Genomic DNA, 22,026 nt, shown 5'->3' with positions numbered 1-22,026 from the left:
ATGAGGTGGGGTGGATTGGGGAGCAAATCATAACGTCAAACGGCCTCTATGACACCGCAGGGAAATCAGCCTCTCACAGCTCACCATGAAAAAAAAAAAAAAAAAAACATGTTCTAAGTGTCACTCATAAAAAACGACACAGACGGCGGCGCTACAGTATTTTTCTATCTGCGCAATGCCACTAGCAGACGCATAAATACCTCTAGTCTGCTGTTTACTACAAAAGAACTTCACTCACTGTAAGATATGTCTTCGGAAATGCTTTTCTTAACGTTTTGACAACAGGATTTTGAGATCAGACGGGCATTTCGATTTGAGCACACACATGATCTCACTTTGGACAAGGGGAAGGCCAAGGTAATGTTTGTATTTTCCGTAACACAGATCGAGGTTTCAGCTGATAAAATCCTCTGTCTTACTGTAGTTTAGTTTCATAGTCCGGCTTCACTATGATTGATATTTTAAACACAAAGGGAGCGGTGCACACAATAAACCACAAAAGCTGCAGGCCGATCTAGAATCTTCCACACAAAAAAAAGCTCACAAAGTCAGGCCATTCATCTATTAGTCGAGAGGCTGACAGCATTGTGCTTTGGAGCACTCAGTGAAATATGCTCATCCGCTCAGCCTGGCAGGGTTGAGGTTGTAACATAATTAGTGCGAGGTGAGCAAGGGGAGCCAGAGTCAGGCACGCCAGACAGGGCCTGACAAACACAGACCTCGGGAACCTGGCTGCCATTTCGTAGCCTGCAGGTGAGCACAACAGGGACCGCAAGTCACTGAACAATCACTGAACTTATAATATAGTTACTTTATCCTCTTGTTATCTCCTTTAAAAGATACTGTAAGGCTGCAGTGAAGTTATTGTTTATGAAAATGACCTTTTCATGCTGCAATACGGTACGTATAAGGTAACAAATAGAACATATTAGTACTGTTTGTGTAAGCTATAAGCTTATTCCTGGTGACTTCGTCAAAGTTTATTATATTTTTTGTCCTTATATCTCAACACGTTCTCATCCCAACTCATCACATACTGCCCCTTGGCATCACTTTAGGTTTAGGCAACAAAACCACAGTTAGGTTTAGGAAAATACTACATGGTTGGGCTTAAATATATGTTTGTAAAGTGAAAATGAAGCTAAAGGCTGTGAATGCGGGACACAAACAAACAGCTGATTGTAACTTGAAAGTGAAACCTAAAGCAGCGGTCTCCTGGATGAAAGCCTTGTGTTTCTTAGTGTGTCTTTATAAACTACGTCACCTCAGTCAATCCTTGCACACTTTCTCTGAGCGTTTACTGTTGCCGTGGATGGGTTAACATTGTAATGATGTAGTTCTTCCCAACCAATCAGCTCCTTTCTTGTTCCCAGTGTTTTTCCCTAGCCAATCAGCTCCCTGCCCATTCCCCTGCCTAATCACCTCCTTCCCCTCAACTAAGCTTCTCCGCACCTCATCCTCTCATCAGATTCAGTTTGTATTTAAGTCCTGGTTTTCAGTTCAGTCTTTGTTAAATCCTTGATTTTGTTGTGAGATGTTCAATTCTGCCTTGCCTGTGTCAGATATTGAATTAAAATTATTTCACCAAGTTCCTGTGGCCTGTTATCTCCTGCATTTTGGGTCCACCTGCTCCACTCTTTCTGACATTTAACGCATTAATGCAATAGATCTTTCGGAGGTTGTAGCGAGTTTTTAAAGCTAGAGTGATGATACTAATGAAACTAGAAAACCTGAAGAATCAATTGGTACCAACCATGTCATACTAGCTTGTCGCGAAGGAGGTTAAATAACGTTCCAAACCTGCGCTAAATTTTTGCGAGGAAAACTGGCATGGCCATTTTCAAAGGAGTCATATGACCTCTGACCTCAAGATATGTGAATTAAAATGGGTTCCCACGAGTCTCCCCTTTACAGATATGCCAACTTTATGATAATCACATGCAGTTTGGGGCATATCTATATATATAGATTATATATTTTAAGCGATTGACAGCCCTAATAATAATGTAGGAACAGTTAAATAGTCTCTTACATAACCCAGATCCCTATCCAGATGTTCTCCACAAAGCTCATTTTTGAATGCCCAATTCAAAGTCAACCTTTTCACATTTGCTACTGTATTCATCTGCAAGAACACAAAACAAACAAACATTGCAGCATACACCGAAAAATCTGTCTCCAAAAACTCAAAAACACAATGGTGGCTAGCATTACAGTTTAAAACCACAACATAAGGCATCACCACTGCCCATCTAAGCTGTTTATACCACTTGAGTGTTTTCTGTGAACTGACAACCCACTCATTTATCAGGTCCCATCAGGAGGAATTTCCTCTCTTCTGAGGAGGATTTTCAGTCTGTTTAGAAGATCTTTTGAGTCTTTAAACTCCACTTCCACAACCCCTCAGGTTACAATTTGCCTGTGATTATGCTGCCCGCGATGAATGAGACAAATCAACAGTAGACAAATAGTATTTAAAACCAGGCACTTATTCCACAAGGCAATTGCATTACCATCATAAACACAGATAAACAACTGACAGCAAATTATAAAACACAATTTAAAAATTACGTAGCAAACGGTCTTCCTATATTTATAGCTGCACAATGACAAAGTTATTAAACTGCCTCCCTCACATACCATACAGCCCACCACTATAAACACACACACACACACATGCCCCGCCGTAAACATCTAAGCAAACGATTTGCCTTGGTCCACTGTGACAACAGATAACTGTACATTCTGCTTTTATGTGCTTTTTTCAGTATAACTATGGAGGTATTTACACTGTAACTGGGTTTCATTCAATTATCCCTACATAACTTTACTCACAGTCATGGGTGAAGCTTCTATACTGCTACATTATACGGCCTGTTTTTTCCACTCCACATTACCGTCCCTAAGAGTACAGAATTGGCCTAAATACAAAGGATGTGGGGTGCTGTGTTGCCGTAGTAACTGTCTCTTCTGGATTACGCCTGCATCCATCTGCCTCAGCAGGTTCCCATGGTGCTGACTGTGGTGTAACTGAACTTGGACATGGACGCTCCCATTGCCATAACATCCTCCTCGTTGTCCCGTAGCCCATGACGGTGGCGGCGGCGGCGATGGCAAGGTGCGGCGCAGCACGAGAACGTGGTTAGCAGAGCTTTGCGGAAACGTGTGTTCATGAAGCAGTAGATAATTGGGTTGACGCAGGCAGAGGTGTAGCACAACAAATGGATAAAAGCGATGGGTGTCCCTGAGAGGGCACGTGTGGCAGAGTGGTCGTCGAAAGCCCGCCAGGTGTTGGCACAGTACAGTGGCATCCAGCAGAGAAAGAATAGGACAACGATGACCACCAGCATGCGGATGACTCGCTTCTTGGCCTCCAGCTTGGCCTCAGATGTGTTGCTGCGCGGTCTTTCCGCCTTGATTGCCCTAGTGGATGCAGCCATGGCAGACATCTCCATCGAGTGCGGCCGCGGGACGACATTAACATAGCAACCATCTCCATCATCGCTGCCACTAGACACAGTGGAGGTCAGTCCATTCTTTACATCTGTATGGGAGAGCAGAGTAATAAAGAGTATTACAGTGAATTAAATGTATTGTATTGTTACAGACTGGCACTGTGTCCAGATGCCTTCAGACTTTTTGTAGACCGGACTGAGTTGTTTTCTGTGTTTTGGGTTTTCTCTACTGTGTTTTTCCTCCTGTGTTTCTGTACTGGCTTTCCCTCCTTTGCCCATCTACACAATTGCTCTGAATCAGCTTCATTAGTTCTTCTCAACCAATCAGCTCCTTTCTTGTTCCCAGTGTTTTTCCCCAGCCAATCACCTCGCTGCCCATTCCTCAGCCTATAATCACCTCATTCCCCTCACCTGAGCTTCTCCGCCCATCTCTCCACCTGCACTTCATCCTCTCGTCCGATCAGTTTGTATTTAAGTCCTGGTTTTCAGTTCAGTCTTTGTTGAATCCTTGATTTTGTTATGAGAGTTTTGCCTTGCCTGCATGGGAGATTGAATTAAAAATATTTCGCCAAGTTCCTGACGTCTGTGATCTCCTGCATTTGGGTCCACCTGCTCCACTTTCTCCATTTTGTGAGACTGTATACTTTTACTGTACTTTGTAGGCATTGTTAAGGGCCAGCCTACACCCCGTACTACTCAAACATGCTGCCTGCCCGCCTTTAATGGAAAGAAGAGTGACTAGCAATTCTTGCTGAGCCACAGTAATCATCAGTTTTGCAAGTGCATTGTAATGTGAAAATGTAATTAAAGTTAAAGTACATTAAGAGCCCCCAGGCAAGCAAACACAAAGAGGAACTAGTAAAGCAGTAAACCACCCCTGGATTATTAAATCAAACACAGTTTCCAAGAGTTTTTTTTTACAAGTTCTTTATCCTTTATTCACGTTTTTTTTTTTATCCCATGCTCTTTGTCTCTCAATCTCTTTTTTTGGACAACCTCTTTCTCTCTGAGACCAAACAGATGGTGATGTCCAGGCCCGCAGCTGCCAGCCAATTCCATCCTCTAATGGAGCACCGGCAAATACTCTTCATGCTGCTATCATCCCACACACACACTTACATACCCACAAAAGGTCATGTTCCACTTAACCTGCACACATTACAATGATTGTGGCGCTAATGAGATCGTTGGGATTAAAATAAAATTCCTCATCATTCACTTGAATTAAAAAAAAAAAAAGGGAACGCTAATATTAGAGTCTTGCTGGGAGGTGCTGGATAGCACGATGATATTTATCAAGAGACACAGTTTTAAGGACATTTCACATGTCATGTCTCTGATTTCACACGGGATATAAACAGTGGTGATGCAGGGCTGTTTGACACAATAATTAAGTGATTAAATGACAAAGATAGAATACTGCTTAATCAGACAAGCAGTATTTCCTCTGAAAACGCTTTTCCTTATTTTCTGTCATATACTGTATATAATGTTACGATCTCGGCTGTTCATATTAAACGTGGCCAAAGTTTCAAATAATGAGATAAAGACGTAAAAGTAATCCCTGTGAGCAAAAACCTCAGGCTTCAGACCGTTCTGAATACTCTGTTTACTACTGTTTTTTCCACTTTAATGACAGGCTGACGTCAGCTCATAATGGATTTCTTCATCTGGGTATCTGCTGTAAAGGCCAGTACAGCCGATGTACAGCCCATCCACCCGCTCAGTCAGTCCCAGAATTATTTACCGAAGCAAAATTGAGCTTTTGAGTATTCTATTATTCTTTGGCTGCTGTCTGTGAGCCAATTTGCCCTCATTAACCCGACTATTTCCTCGATATTTTCCACATGTAGTGTACATGGCCTTACCAGTAGAGTCCTTTTTGTGGCCCATCTCAAACTGGATGCCTCTATAAAGTTCCCTGGAGATCAGTCCATAGGCCACAATCATCACCAGCCCTGGGATCGCAAACAGCACGAGCAGCAGCAGACTGTACCTAAAAGAGACAGATGAGACGGGTAAAGATCCCAATGTCTATGCATGCAGGCATTCATATAGCCCCAGTTTATACCTCTCATGTGATAATGTATTACCATTACCTGATTGGACATTTGAGTCACGGAGCTAAGCATTGATTTTGTAATTGCTTTTCCAGAAAAAAAGGCAAAATTGACTGTTATTAGAAAGGATATCATATAGATTATTTCCAGAATCCAGAGATTTTTAACCTATTTCCCATGTGGCAAGTTCTTCCCAATTCAAAACAAAAATGGTAGCTAGAAATGACATATGTCCTTGCTCAGCTTGTGCAATGTGAAGCAAAATTACAAATGTATATTTATATTTGGGATTTTTATACAAAATAGCATGCTTATATTTCTATTGTGTTGTACAAAATGTAAATTATGGTGTCCTGGATAGGAAATAAGGTTATAACTTGGGAAATCGGTTAAATTATTTTTTACTGGACGCCGATCAATAACCACAACCTGGAAGGCTATGCCTCTCCCTCCACCGTTGCATTCTAATAAAGGCATAAAATGCAGCAAAAAACATTTCAGAAAATATATTTTTAAGATATTAAGTCTTCAGGGATTCTGGAAGTACCTTCATAACAGCTGTATGAAAAAAAAATACCCTTTGTGTTTTTCACATTTTTAATTAGAAAAACAAACTACGTTTTTTTCTGTGATTTCAAATCTTATGGTTTTACACTAAAGACACACAATGGGTGCACATGCACATATTTATACACTTATAAACAAGCCTAAAGTCAGACAAAGACTTAGAATCAAACACAAAAGCACCAAAATACACACATATAAAAACAAAACTTTCAACTGTGCACAAATACACACAGATCTGCACAGAGTTGACTGAAATTACCCCAAAGCCTGTTCCATCTTAAGTCCGAAACACAAAAAAAACCGGATACATCTGTCTGTTCTCCTCATCTGCCCTAATGTTTCCACACAAAACTAGACAGAATGCGAGAGCTGCTAAAAAACAGGTGCAGGTCATCCAAAGTTTATTGGATACAAAACAGCACATTGTCCAGATGGCAAGCAAGATGGATGATCTGACTGCAAGTTTTATGTTAAGTTGCATTTTATGTGCTGTTGTGTGCTCGGTTACTCTGGAAATGTAACTGATGATGCTTAAGGAAAAGGAAAAACAGCTAGTGTATACATCTACCAACACTCTACCGAGGTGTTTCATTATCTTTTCCATGAAGAAAAATCCACAAGTGTCGAATTTTTAAACGAATGTGTTTGAACTGATCCTTTTCTCATTACGCTGGTATGTCGCTATAAAAGGAAACCCAGATGTTATAATAATAAGAAACAGATCCAGTTGAAGCCTTTAGACACTGTGGTATATGGACACTGAAGAAACTGTGTGTGTATGTGTGTGGTTTGGAGGCGCTCACTAATCTCTATTTGTTCTTGCATTGATTTTGTGCTTTTTAATCTGTCGATGGGATGTGCTGAGCAGTGCATGGTTTTATAGGACCACGGTGGGATGAATATTACAGTGATGACTGTTCAGCATTTTGTTATCCGTTCACTTTAATTCATAACCAATCCTTCATTGCATGAAGATAATTCTATTTCGATCTCTTTCTGTACAAATTTCATGTAATGCGACTATTTTAAGGTTTAAATTATCTTGAATTTGGTTGTTGATACAAAACAAATCCCTGAACAGATCAGTTTAGGGAGTGAAAACAACCTTCAATGTACAGTATAGATTAATCCGGGAGTAGGCTGTCTATACACGTAGCCCTCTATGTCCTACAGTGGATCAATGACAAACGATGCTGCCTCTAAGAGCTCAGACGGATTTTTTTTCTATCCCTATAAATTTTAATATTCATCGTAGTGTATGGATACTTAAAGTGATAGTTTGGGTGTTTTGAAGTGGGGTTGTATGAGGTACTTATCCATAGTCAGTTTTATTATTTACAGTAGTTGATAGTCGGCACGCATCCAGCTTGGAGAAACAAACAGGAGTACCGATACCGGAGCAAAGCATTACAGTGCTCTGGACGGGGCAGAAAAACGTATTTTATTCACCTAAAAGAAAGGCTCACCTAAAAAAATCAATATCCGAAGTGTACACTATATGTAGAATATTTTCACCGCTTTATCTTGCCGTCAAACAGCCCTTTCTTTCTCCTTTATGACGGGGAACTGAACTGAAAGTGAAACTCATCTATGCTCTCTCCAACGCCAGCAGGCTCAGATGACAAAAACAGTATAGATACGTTTCACTTTCAGTTCAGTTCCCTGTCGGAAAATATTTTAAATATAGCGTACACTTAAATGGATATAGGTGAGCCTTTCTTTCAAGTGGCTAAAATACGTTTTGCTGCCATCTCCGTCCACAGCGCTGTATTGCTTTGCTCCGGTGCCGGTGCTCCTGTGTGTTTCTTGATGCTGGGGGCGTGCCAACCGCCATCTACTGTAAGTAATACACTTAAGTACCTCATGCAACCCCACCTCAAAACACCCAAACTATCCCTTTATTATACTCTATTGTCTGTTATGCAAAATCTCCCCATGTCTCACTTGAAAAAGCCTGAAATAAAACTAAATTGTTTCAATGAGCCATCTTCAACTTATCTGATACAGGCTACTATGTGTTTTCTCAATGTTTTCCTGATCTCTTTTAAATAATAGTATATTATAAGTAGTTACTTGTTAAAACTAAAAAAGATAAACAATTTTAAATAATCTTAACATTCAGAAAAAAAATATGTATTATTAAATTGAGACTATAACTTTTGAAGGAACAAAAATTAAACAATAAAATGCACCATTTGTCAATTCAATATAAAGTGTTTGTTGATATATAACCTTATTTGGTCTGGTATGACCTGTAGCTTATGGTGGCTAATGATAGCCAATGGTTATTAGCCATGATGATTTTTTTCACATAGATGCAGGTAAAACTTTTTTTTTTTAAAAAAGACACACACCATCTAAACCCCAAACACTCACCAGGCCTGCTCCGCCTTTGCGAGGGGCCACTTGTGGCGACACTTGTGAGCGGTGGTGTTGTCCGGACGCTGAAAAGACTCCAAGTGACTGATGATTGGATAGGGGATCATGATGACGAAGGCTAGCACCCACGTTGCAGCAATCACCCGATAGGCGTGGGAGCGGGTCTGCCACACCCGGGACTTCAGGGGGTTACAGATGGCGCTGTAACGCTCGATCGCTATGGCGACCAGGCTAAATGTGGATATGCTCACTGATATTCCTGTAGCAAAACAAAACAGATTATTTAAAAAGTGAGCAAACATACCTTTTCTTTTGATGAATGAAAAGTTATTACCGCTCCATGCTCAGAATAGAGCTTGGACCCGTAATAAAAAAAAGTAACAAAAACATGTTTGTTGATGCATGTTCATGTAATATCTGCAATCATAACTGAGAACAAAATGTGGCGCTCTGCGGAGATGTGCTTGCATATGAATATAGCGCGAGACGGGAGCTGGGAATGATTATCTGAGTCTTCGTAGAAGAAATCATGTTGGCCGAGGCCACTGATGTTATCTGCCATCTCCCTCCTGACGGGGCAAGACGGGAAATTACCTCTCTTATCCATGTCCTCGACGAGAAAATCGAGCATACAGGCAGTGTGGGTGTGTGTGTGCGTGTGTGTGCGAGTCAGGACCCAGGGGTGCACTATGTTGTGTCTGTACCAATGAGGGCAGCTTTAGAGCAAAGAACAATCAGCCAGCAGCCTCTCCCCGGGGTTTGTCCACTTTTTCCTCAGTGCATCGAGATGACGGCTCTCCTTCATTCACAGGACATGTGCTTCATTTAATCCACGTTTTCTATTCAATTTCTCAGATGGCAAGACTTTTACTTGTAAAAGTATTTTTACATTATACTACTGTGGAGATGAGCATGGCTGGTATTCAGCTGCAGGAGAGGGAGAGGTGTGGGGAAGGCTTATGAGAGCAGGGCCAGGTGAGGTGATTGGTTGGCGTTCATTGTCTAATCACTCTCCCTTTAAGTGCAGTAGTGTGCTGGACCTGGGCTGGTCCGAAGACAGCGTGATTTCAAATGAGTGTAACAGATAAATGCTGGAGATGGCAGTAATAGAAGAGTCCAACAGTGCCTGGAGTAGCCCCATCCTTCTTGTGGTCAAGAAGGTCTATTTGGTTCGGTGTGGACTATCGCAACGTGAATGGCGTTTCGCTGTTTGATGCCTACCCGATGCCCCAGGTCGACGAGCTCCTGGATCGGTTAGGCACTGTTTGTTTTTTTTACGACAGGATTTGACCAAGGGCTAGTGGCAGATTCCCTTGTCTCTGGAATCTAAGGAAAAAACGTCCTTCTCCACTCCATACGGGTTGTACCAATTTGTTACACTTCTGTTAGGGTTGTTTGGTGCCCCAGCCACCTTCTAGCACCTCATGGACCGGGTGCTGCGTCCGCACGCTGCATGGGCTGCCCCCCACTTGGATGACGTTATCATCCATAGTAACAGCTGGGCAGAGCACACATGCAGCGGATGGCCGCGTTGCTCGAGTCACTGAGGCAGGCGGGGCTCACTGCCAACCCGAGGAAGGGTGCAGTTGGATGGAGGGAGGTATGGTATCTGGGGGACCACTTGGGCATCCTCAGGTAGCTAAAACAGCAGCGATTGCAGCCTGCCTGAGGCCCAAGACCAAAAAAGAGGTGAGGCAGTTCTTGGGGCTGGCAGGATACTACTGGCGCTTCATTCCCAACTTTGCGGACCTGACCAGCCCCCAGACCGATCTCACCCGTAAAGGTGCTTCAGATCCGGTCCAGAGCAGTGTGAGCTGGTGCTTGAGAGGGTGAAACATGCCCTCTGTGGGGAGCCACTTCTTCACACACCAAATTCCTCTCTCCCGTTTTCCCTGCAGACTGATGCTTTGAACAGGGGGCTGGGGGCCGTGCTGTCCCAGCAGGAACAGGGAGTAGACCGCCCGGTGCTTTACATCAGCTAGAAGCTGTCCGAGAGGGAGTCGAGATATCGCATGGTGGAAAAAGAGTGCTTGGCTATCCGGCTCCTCGGCCTATGTCGGACGGTGGGGGTATGTGGAGGTGGGCATGGCTGGTATTCAGCTGCAGGAGAGGGAGAGGTGTGGGGAAGGCTCATGAGAGCAGGGCCAGGTGAAGTGATTGACACCGCTGGCGCTCATTGTCTAATCACTCTCCCTGTCAGTGCAGTAGTGTGCTGAACCTGGGCTGGCTGAGACACACACGGAGAGAGGAGTGGGCCAAGTAGGCTGACGGTGCTGTGGACCGGAGAGCGTGAAAAGAGTCGTGTTGACCTGTAAGTGGAAGCAGCTGGACTTTGGGCGCCAAGGGACCCGAGCAGCCCGAGGCGCACATTGCAAGTTTGAATCTGTGTTAAAAGAGTGTGTGAGCAGCCATCTATTAAAGACTGTCAAACGTTACAGCAAGTTGGCATGTCTGTGTTTGTGCTGGGGGAACCCACAGTGGTAGCAGTCTGGCTACAACTACTTATAGGACTTTTACTTAAATGAACATTTTAGGAAATATGCTTATTTGCAGAGAGTTAGATGAGAAGGTCAATACCATTATCATGTCTGTACAGTCAATATGAAGCTACAGACAGCAGAAGGTTAACTTAGCTTAACATACAGACTGGAAACTGGCAGACTATCGACACATGGATATTTCCCTTGATGGGAACTAGGATAATTACCCTTTACTCACTTAAATGAACCTCCCACAAATGGGGGATATAATGAAAATGGTCTGTGATGCTGTTCAATGGTAATCCACCTTTTGTTAAGTGGTGGACAGGAGGTCAGAGAACTTGTTAACTTCCTGAGTGCTTGCAATTTAGGTTCACAAGTAAAATAAATCAATACAGGAGCTGCATCTGAATGGATGTGAAGAAGCCCATCAGAACAATGGCAAGATTGGAACAAAAAGAAGTAATGTCCCATGTATCCAAAGTCTCAATTTACTGCTCACTATAGAGTGAACTATAGAGCGTCTACCAGAGTGAAGGACGGGATTCAAGACACTGGTATGTTATTATACTGAATGTACAGAATGATGGCAAATGGCCACGCTATTCCCTCTTCTCTCACCCATGAGATAGGACACTATCTTGCACATGGCGGCTCCAAAGATGAAGTCCTTGAGGATGTTCGGGATGAGGGTGAAGGGCATGCAGAAGATGGCCATCATCAGGTCACTGACGGCGAGCGACAGCAGGAAGGCGTTGGTCACGGTGCGCATGCGCTTATTGACCGTCAGCACTACGATGATCAGCAGGTTGCCAAACACGCTCAGGAAGAAGATGAGTGAGTAGAGCAGGATTAGCAGTGTGTGGTCTTCATCTGGTACAGAGAAAGACAGGAGTAGAGGATAATGTTAGTGTGAACATGTATGCTCTTCTGAACCACCAGTTCTGTTTTACATGATCATCAATACGATCACGCTATCTTTATTGATCCTGACTGCCTTGAGCCAATAGTGCGACCTCTGCATTGTACTAAAAAAAAGAATACCGGTACAAACTCACTGCACTGGTCACTTCTTTGTGATATCACACCATAGACTGTATATAAAGATGGACGACATGACAGCTGCCCAAAAGTGAAGCCAAAATATCTTAATCGCCCCCTGGTGGCTGGCTGCAGTATAGGTCATAAGTCCCGCCCCCTCCATGTTAGCAGATGAGACATGGGCCAAACTAAAAAGTCAAAGTACACATCAAATTAATTTTTCCCAAAGATGGTTTCCTTCATTTTAGGCAGTTCTTATCACTGATGTATGTTCAAGTGTGTGCATTTTTCTGATAAGTTTGGTTTTATCTAGTTATATGATGCTATAAAGAGGGAATGAGACGTCATGATTGGCAGCTATGATTCTCTCGCTAACAAGACGGGACCTCGATACCGCGGTTCCACCGCCCGATCACAACTGGGCAGACTCTTGCTCCAAATGACATCAAAATCTCAAGATTTATTTTGGCTTCACTTCTGTACAGTGGGAGGAAGTGGAGACATGTCGTCCATCTTTATATACAATCTATGTATCACACCTGTTTACACCTCATTAATAAATATAATAAAATATTAGAAAAGATGATTGTGGTGAGTCTTGTTGGGCTTTCTTCAACTCAGGTGTTATATTGTACTTGCACCGTCTGGTTGGAGTCGGGTGGCGAATGGTGCATGTTGTGTCATTATGACATTACGAAATAAGAAATAGATTTACATAATTGACATGCTTCCACCCGCTTGTCCAACTAGATCTCTACCGTCCCCATCCTGGGACAAAATGAAACTGTTTAGCTTGGTTTGTTTTTGATAGTTGTTGTTGCATAAATGTTACTGCTTGCATGGCGAATCACCAAATAGCTGCGACCAGTGTTGCCAGGTTTGACTCATCATCATGCAATCATCATAATATTGTCATCATAATTGTATAGGCAAACTCAATTATCATTTTGACTTTCACTCTCTGAGCTGCCAATTTATTAACTGCTGTGTATCAAATCTGGGTACCAACATTAATATCAGGATCATATCCTGTAAAGTCCATGTTGTCTGCTTTCTCACCTCACTCCCTGCTTAGACACTTAGACCTACTGTATCCTGGGGATTAGAGGCACCCATGTGCACCACATCTACAGGACACAAATCACATCACGTGCATAAGCCCAAATTTCATTGGCACAGTTGCAGAGGCATGTGCAACCAGACACACTCGAGCCTTAATCCCCTGAAAATACACCACCAACAGTTCCTTGAAGGCACTGCTAAATTCCATAGACTAAAAATCTGCAACACATCTAGAGAGGTTCTGCTCCCTACAAAACACCAACAAAATATATATGTATAGCTCTCTCCATCTTTTCTTTTCACTCACTTTACCCCCGTTTCTATCAGGCTATTTTTAAAAGTGAATTGTCATATTTCAGGCGGCGTCTCTCCTTGATCTTTACCCCTTTTTCCATCTCAGGAATGTTCTGCGGTTTTGCTTTATTTTTTGGTTCATTCCCTCTCCTTCTGCTCTCAATTAAAATTTGATAGCTTCCAAAGAAATACAGCAACAGAGCAGCAAAGCCAGCCGCACAGCTCTGTGACTCACATCTGATGACATTTCTATCAAAATGCCTTTAAAAAAAAAAAGAAGCTATTCAGCTTGTGCAACAGTAAGAGTTGTGTTTTGAACACAGGCCATCTGAATGTTTTACTTGTTAAGAATCAGAGGTTAATTACACAATCATTGATTCATGCTTTCTATCTGATTAGGATATTATTCAAGGACCACGGCCATCACACCTCACTGACTCTGAACATCACAAAAACACAAAACATAATACCCATATTCTCCTTGGCCTGTGTCACATCTGCTTAAAGTAACCATAAACTTGACTCATATTGATTTAAAGTAATCCACCCCGGATGTAAATATAGGAATTGTGCACAGCTGGCTAGGGTGCATAATCTGCGTTTATCAAAAAGCAGCGTTAAAGGTGCCGTTTGTAGGATCTGGTGGCACACACACTTATAGTCTTCCCATCTAATAACATGAGGCTACACCATCTGTCTCACACACTTCTGAAATAAAAAGCAGTAACCTCTAATATGGTGGGTGTTGTTCTGCTGACAGAACATCAGGATTTCTTTACCACAACAGGTTTGCAAATGGCAGCAAAGTGTTTAATTTTGTGCTTGTTTGTGCACATGCGTCTGCATGAGCATAATGAAAATGTGCAGACAGAAGAGAGATGAAACAATCTCCCTCTCTCGCCTATAATGAAATATGTTACACTGGCCTCTGCCTAATCGAAGTCAATTAGCTTTTCCGTGTGCTCGCTGGCTGTGCGGAAAACACTGATAACTCCTTCAGCACATTTACCAGTTCCTTCAGGCCAGCGTTTTCAAAAGCTGCTCTTGCTCATGTGTGTAGGAAGCATTTACATTAATCACCTTGCTCACCAATGCTCTACGGCCAATGTGCCGCACAGATAGGTACTGTCTGCTCCGTCCGGTGGGCGGTGCTTGGTTTTGGCTCGACTGTTTTCAACATGTATAAATATAGTGAGCTCATCGGCAAAAGTAAAAAAACATTTCGGACTCGGGTCATTCTCACAGCGCCGTTAATGACGTCACTGCTGTCGCACAATTAAAACGTGACAGGTCAACGTCTGCTGGTCCATCCATAATAAATACCTACATATATTTTTGGCTATTTTGTGGAGTTGCCCCTTAGCGAAATGCTCTGAGTGAATTTAGGTTCCCCCTGTTAAGCAGTGATGCAGCCTAGGATTTTAATTTGAAAGGTAAGAACGGAAGGAGTAAAGCGGTTGTCAATGAGAGCGAAGCAGGTGGACCCAAATGCAGGAGATTACAGGCAACAGGAAATAATTTTAATTCAATATCCGGTGAAGGCAATGCAGAACATCTCACGACAAAATCAAGGATCCAACAGAGACTGAACTGAAAACCAGAACTTAAATACAAACTGATCTGACGAGAGGATGAAGTGCAGGTGGAGAGATGTGTGGAGAAGCTCAGGTGAGGGGAATGAGGTGATTGGGCCGAGGAATGGGCAGGGCTCTGATTGGCTGGGGAAAAAGTCTGTGATACATTCAAAGGGTAGCCTATAACAATTCTTACTCTACATTCGGACAGCACTAACAGATGGTGAACTCACTAAGTAGTCCACTATATAGTGAGTAGTGAGTGATTTCGGACACAGCCTTTCTCATTTCACAGCTGAACACTTCACTGAAATATGTTTCTGAAAACATTTGAGGCGAGAAATAGGCATTACAGTAACAGAATCTCGATTCTGATCAGCGCTGCTTAGTTTAACAGTTGTATCAGAGTTCACCGGTTTCGCGAGCAGTGACTGACAGCTGCCCAGAGATTGCTCGGCTCTGATTGGTTGCTTTTGTTCGGACGTGTTGAAATCTTGCAAATGTCATTAAGAGCACCAGGAGGACATAGAGGAACATACTTTTTTCTCACAGATTACCTGTCACATGAACTACTATCAGGATATAGTGACAAGTTTTATAAAAATTGCTTTTTATTATATTTGCTCAAAGTTCCTGCAGCTTTAACATGACTTTGCCCACTGCTGTTTCTGCCAGCCCAAACCTCTGAACCACACCACAATGAAACTAGACTAAGCTGAAAACGCATCATGGAGTTGTTCTCTTACAGTAAAATACTGCACAGACACAATTTTATTTAACACAGAAGCTACTATACTACTACAACTTTATAGGAAAAATCAAATCATGAGAGAAACCAACCAACTGCCCATTTGGCAATGTTTAGTATGCACTCCGCTCCATTAATTATTTGGAGAACTATTTTTTGTTTAAACAGCCAAATGACAGAAGGGAAGCACGTAGCACTGGAGGTGTGGGAGCTGGTTTCATGTGTGTGTGTGTGTGTGTGTGTGTGTGTGTGCGGTGCCCATCCGCTGTGTCTGACCATTGGCTCTGGCACACGGTCTGCTCTGTTTACAGACCAGCGGCACAGTGAGCAGGTCCATTAAAACTTTTCCACCTGTTGTGTAACCGCGATTCAAACGTATCATTGCTGTTTTTTTTACCAGCAATTTAAGTGAAAGGCTGGTGAACAGATTCCCTGCAAACAAGAACAATAAAATAATTCAAGTGGAAAGTTATCTGCAGTGGCAGAGACTATTATTAGATATGCGGTGAAATAGTGGATGAATTAATAATGGGGTTCGTACTCCATCCATGAATATTTAAGGTTTCATCTGTTTCTCACATTGAGTATGTCAGACATTATATTGACTATATGAACTGCTCCCCCCCCCCCCCCTCTCTTTCTAATACATATGCAGCGTGTGTCACTTTCTATCCCGGGTCCCTCGTGTCACTGCACCTATCAGGGAAAAGCCGGCTCTGCTCTTCTAAGACCGAGGTATTGGTAAATGTCACAGCTAGTAGCTAATCCAGCATAGTAAATGTCATCTAAGCCTTGTCACTAAGCCAACTGCACCCCGGAACGGTTGATGGAGGCACCGAACCAAACCACTTTCTGTTGACTGACAGACTATAGCACACGGGCCGCGGAAAGCCCTGGTCACGGCGGTCGGACTACAAAACAACATGCTGGTCGCTTGGCACACAGTGCGGGCAATGTATTAAACACCTCAGCTCTCAAAGCAGTGAGATGAGAGGGGGTGAGCGATGGAGATAATGAAATATGCACAAACAGGAGAGATGGAGCGCTGAGAGAAGTGGTGGGAGTGAAGAGGGAAATGAAAAGCAGTGGGGGGGTTCTTTTTTTTTTTTTTGTCTAAATTCCTTTTGTGAGGGATAAACTGCTTTGTGTTCAGGAATTGAAAATGGTGGTTCATTCCTGGCAGTGACTGATAACCCCTCCTGTTGCCGTCATCATCGCCTCCAAAGTAATGGCCTCCCTATTGTTGTATGATGGATTGCACTGCAATCAACCAGGAACCCTCGATAACAATGAAGGATATTCACCTATTTATCCACCTGTGTACTGTGCAGTCAACAAAGTATGACAGGCTTCCTTTAAAGCCACTATAACTGGGTGTCAAAACATGTGCCACGAAGCACTTAGGGAGTCTGCAACACCTGAACTGCATCCAATGTGAGAACATTTTGAAAGGTGTTTGGGTTTGAGCGATACGTTTCCTCCCAGCAAAGGGCAAGGATTTTCCTCACTTTGAGGAGTGTTTGCTAACCGTTTGGTGGCTGTGTCAGGGGTGGATGCCAGTATCCATGGTGAATATCTCACAAAGCAGTGATGTATTTCAACACTGAAATGCAGAGGTATCAATAACCCATGGGGCCGACGCATGGGGTACCCCTCTTGCATTACTTTTAATAACAATAATTTCAATTCTCGGTGAAGGCAAGGCAGAACGTCTCACAACAAAATCAAGGATCCAACAGAGACTGAACTGAAAACCAGGACTTAAATACAAACTGAGCTGACGAGAGGATGAAGTGCAGGTGGAGAGATGGGCGGAGAAGCTCAGGTGAGAGGAATGAGGTGATTGAGCAGGCGAATGGGCAGGGAGCTGATTGGATGGGGAAAAACACTAGGAACAAGAAAGGAGCTGATTGGTTGGGAAGAACCAACGAGGCTGATTCAGAGCAGGTGTGTAGATGGGCAGAACTCAGGGGGTGTATTCGAAACTGCCTACTACATATACTACTGACAAACGCAGTATAGAGTATACAGTACATACTGCTTTCCTGAGTAGTATGCAGTATGCAACGGTTAAAGTATGCTAGGCCAGAGGGTCTAGACTTTAAACCATCTCTTAAAGCACTGGACAAAAAAACAAACTCGTACCACTACTGCAATATTATCGGAAAATACAACTTTGATTTACTTGTTTATGTTATGTTTGTTTACTTTATAAGATACTGCATGGTTTAAATAGTTTATTCTAACAGCACATAGTGAAGTAAGACAAACAGGATCATCAACAAAGGGAGAAGGTAAATATAAAACATTGCTCGACCAAATTTACGTTACTCAAACTGCTTTTTCAGTTACAGCAACAAAACAGTGGAATGATATCACTACAGATATTAGAGTAATGTTCAAAAGGGTCATGTTGTCTCAGCAGGTATCTCTTTCCCTCGCCTCTTCCCTCGCCACTGCCTGCTGCTCTGTAGCCGGTCTGTGAGCGTCACTGGCCGGCCCTTTGGTACGAAAACCTGCAGACTATATGTGGGAAGACTATAAGTGGTCCATGGCACACGCTTTGACATCCCTGGTCTGCACCACTCAATCTGCTCCATAAACACAGAGCGTCAGAGTGATGGACGGAGAGAGGAGATGGGAGGAGATGACCGATCGTGGTGGAGAAGTAATCAAACTCTGGAGTGACGGAGTGAGTAATGATGGTGACAGCAGCTGTACAGGGTCGGACATCCTCATTTATTCTCTCTCTAGAAGATGAGAGCGCGGTCCTGTTGGAAGACGCTAAATGGAGAGAAACAAGGCAGCGAAATGAACAAATTGAAGAGAAATGATAATCTATGTGGGCGGAATAACATAATAGCGCATCATAAAAATGGATTAAGCTTCCAACTTAACTACGCTGCTGCACTTCTCTTGATCTGTACAGGTGTCCTCAGTGGGTTTGTAATTTTCAACGTCCTGATTTAGCTCAGTGTAACGGGTCATGCTCATGGCTGGGTGCTCAAATGACTCATCACCGGCAGGTGTAGAAGATGTGAGGTAAACATAGGAATGGAGTGAAATCCTCCAGTTAAGAAACTTCTGTCTCTCACTTATGATGTTGAAATGTCAACACTCTCAGCTGCATAATGAAGGTGCTCAATCTGTGTAGTGTCTTCTACGCACACATGTAGCCCACACACACACACGCACACACCTCATCAAGGCATGGAAACTCTGCCGTTTAAGGGATGAAAATAGCAAGTGTTGATTGATAAAATAACAGGCAGAGATAGGGCTGAGAGGAAATTGCGAGAGTGATGACGCACTTTCTTTTTAGTTCACAAATTCAAGTCAAGTCCTTTTTATTATTATAGTCGGTGCAAATCACACATTTGCCTCAGAGGGATTTACAATCTGTACAACATACAACATGCTCAGTGAGAAATATTCAAAGGTATTTGAAGCTTCGCAGAGCAGCGTGGCGCGGCAAGGTGACATGTTCTTCAGTCTGTCTGTCTGTCTGTCTGTCTGTCTGTCTGTCTGTCTCCATCTCCCCCATTTCATACGTAATAATAATTGATATAATAATGAATTATGTTGTGGGTTTATTCCTTATGGATTCATATATTATTATTACATACTTATATATAAAAAAATAAAAACGAAGCATTCAAATAGTGATTTGGAGGTCGAATACCATGGCAACGGTCGAAGCTTTGAAGCATTCGGGTCAGTCCTACAAAACGCAATTCGATTAAAATGCTTAGAAATGTTTATATTATATATAATATAGAAAAATATATTTAAGGAACAGTGTGTACGATTTGGCAACATCTAGTGGTGTGGTTGCAGATTGCAACCAACTGAGTACCCTTCTGTTCACTCCTCCCTTTCAATGACTGCGGTAATGTGAGCCGCCGAGGGAGACGAACAGTGTTACCGCAGTTAGCGGTAGAGAACTACGGTGCCATTCAGGTAACGCTAGAGCCAGTGTTTGATTTGTCCGTTCTGGGCTACTGTAGAAATATGGCGAACTCCGTGAAGAGGACTCGCTCCCTATGTAGATATGAAGGGCTCATTCTAAACTAACGAAAACACAATTCTTAGTTTCAGTTGATTATAGACTAATGAAAACATAGTTAAGAATATCATATTCCATTACTGCTATAGATCTCCTGAAATGTTACACACTGTTCCTTTAAATATTAAAACAGCAGGAAGCAGCAGCAGCAGCATGAACATGTGGCAAAATGAAGCCATCTGACATTTTTGATGAATAAATCCCCTGTGTGGCCCGGATTTGATCCATGTGACACTCTCTCTCTCTCTCTCTCTCTCTCTGATTCCTATTTCACTGTATACACCTGAATGTTCACTCCAGGCATCATTAAGGCTGGAGTTACTTATCTTATTTCTATCAATTTTCCCTTAAAGTACTCTTTAAAGGAAAATAGAACCCAACAACACAGCATTACTTTGAAAAATAGAGTGTGCCACATCAGGACATTATATCCCAATCCCAGTGAATTGAGATTGATTGATGACTAAAATGTTAAATGAACTATAATTGCCTTTTAAAGTTGAATTAATTATGAGCCAAGCAGAGTCTTCTTGGTTTATTTGAGGGGAGTGAAAACCAAGTCAGAGATCATCTGCCCTTCCAGCCTAACATTATCTCAATAACCTTCATTAACAAACCTAACATTATACTGAAGCCAATTTTAAAAGCTCAAATTAATTTTCTTGCAGTCTCCTTGTGGTTACCAGCTGGAGGCAAGTAGGCTACTTAAGTCCATATAGCACCTTTCCAAAGCAGAAAGACTTTGTAATTAACCTCCACACTGTTAAGAATTTCCCAGTAAAATAACAGTAAAGAACTGGCAGCAGGGTTGCCTTTATGTTACTGTAAAACTAACATTATCATACTGTCAGTGAAATTTACAGCTTTGTACTGTTAATGAAAAATACAGTTTGAACTGGTTGTTTTTTTATTAATTTCACAGTGTTTTACAGTTCATTTACTGTTTAAAGATACATTATATAGCTGTTTTTCACCTGTCGTTTACATTATCTTACTGTTTTGTTTTAATGCACTATTTAGGTTGTATTTTTTACATACATTTTAATAAACATTATTTTTTTGCCTAGATGAATAGACTTAGCAGGTTACAGACATGGGAATAGTCACACTAAATACAATTAAAGGCACTTGTTAGGAAAAAGGCTATAATAGACTTGTTGATACTTTTCCCAAAATGTGTGTCTATAGCTGGCTACAAGCACAGAATGCAAACCAGAACAACATGTGAGTGAAGAACAGAGCTAATTCACTGATTTTCCAATAATGTACAATGTACAAGCCTCACATATGCAGATCAGGTCCCAGAATTAAAAAAATACTGCATGAAACTGTTACTGATGATACTTTAGACAGTTGATCAGCATTATAGTTCAGTTAAAAAACGGCCTATGAGCGTAATTTAACAGGTTTTCTTTTGTATTAACAGTAAAGCACTGTTTTTAGCAATAACAGGTTAATACTGTTGAAATCCTGCTGTAAATTAACAGCCATTGTTTACAGTGTAGGCTAATTAAGTCATGTCCATAAAGCACTTTTCCAAAGCAGAAAGACTTTGTAATGAACCTCCAGGTGATAATGTGGAGTAATCTGTGTGTCTCACCTTTGTGCCCCACACGCTGAGGTATGAGGAGTGTGGACACGTTGCTGCAGGTGATGTTTGAGGTCTCCAAGCTCCGGTTCTGCAGCGCATCACTCTGCGCTCCGACGCACTCTGGGGACGTAAATGTCTCATTTCGCGCATAAAGATCCATGTTTTTTTTATTCGATTGCGTCTCAATGTTACAAAAACAAGTTCAATCCAGACACCTTTTGTCAATTTTCGTTGGAGCCTCTAAAGTGGTAAATTAGACTCTGCATCCATAGTCCTCCACACTTGAAAACCGAGGCAAGTTGTCGCTTTTCAAACCTCTAAAACAAAACAAAAAACAGCAGTTTACTTCTTTTTTTTTTCCGTTTATTTGTCCACCTTTGCTGTAGACGTGTCCCTCACTTGGCATCAATCAAGGACCGGCGCGCACCAGGAGAGAGAGGAGGAGCGTGGCGCGCTGCTGTGCCAAATGAAGCGCGTGGAGAGAGCGAGTGAGCGCACAGTGGAGTGGGAGACTGTCATATAGTGTGCGTGTGTGTGTATGTGTGTGTATGTGTGTCTGAGGGGTAGACAGCAAAAAAACAAAAAAACGGCCATTGGTCAATTTGTGGACACACGTAAGTGCTGAGCACATTAAATTATTGATTTAAAAATATCATATTTAAGATATTATTTCAACTCATACAGACTTATCCTATGACATATTTTCATG

General features: G+C 42.3%; 1 protein-coding gene across 1 annotated transcript; it reads right to left on the bottom strand.

Annotated features, from left to right (window-relative positions):
- Positions 1-2,468: 2,468 nt before the first annotated feature.
- LOC119499738 (cholecystokinin receptor) lies at positions 2,469-21,477 on the bottom strand. Its single transcript, XM_037788893.1, has 5 exons — positions 21,327-21,477; positions 11,563-11,814; positions 8,459-8,720; positions 5,324-5,451; positions 2,469-3,544 (listed from the first exon to the last, which is right to left on the bottom strand). The coding sequence occupies exons 1-5, from the start codon at positions 21,475-21,477 to the stop codon at positions 2,997-2,999; spliced, it is 1,341 nt and encodes a 446-aa protein (XP_037644821.1). The 3' UTR covers positions 2,469-2,996.
- Between the last annotated feature and the right edge of the window lie 549 nt (positions 21,478-22,026).

The sequence above is a fragment of the Sebastes umbrosus genome, chromosome 13 (genome assembly GCF_015220745.1).
Source record: "Sebastes umbrosus isolate fSebUmb1 chromosome 13, fSebUmb1.pri, whole genome shotgun sequence".
In the NCBI taxonomy this organism is placed as follows: domain Eukaryota; kingdom Metazoa; phylum Chordata; class Actinopteri; order Perciformes; family Sebastidae; genus Sebastes; species Sebastes umbrosus.
The sequence above is the reverse complement of the archived record's forward strand: the minus strand, read 5'-3'. Positions and strand labels throughout refer to the sequence as shown.

What these genes read in the sequence shown, in the direction of transcription:
- LOC119499738 (XM_037788893.1), bottom strand. Translation starts at nt 21,477, where the DNA reads ATGGATCTTTATGCGCGAAATGAGACATTTACGTCCCCAGAGTGCGTC. An exon ending in TCAGCGTGTGGGGCACAAAG is followed by an intron (nt 11,815 to 21,326) that starts GTGAGACACACA and finishes TCTCTGTACCAG; the next exon opens with ATGAAGACCACACACTGCTA. An exon ending in GCAAAGGCGGAGCAGGCCTG is followed by an intron (nt 5,452 to 8,458) that starts GTGAGTGTTTGG and finishes TGTCTCTTTTAG; the next exon opens with GTACAGTCTGCTGCTGCTCG.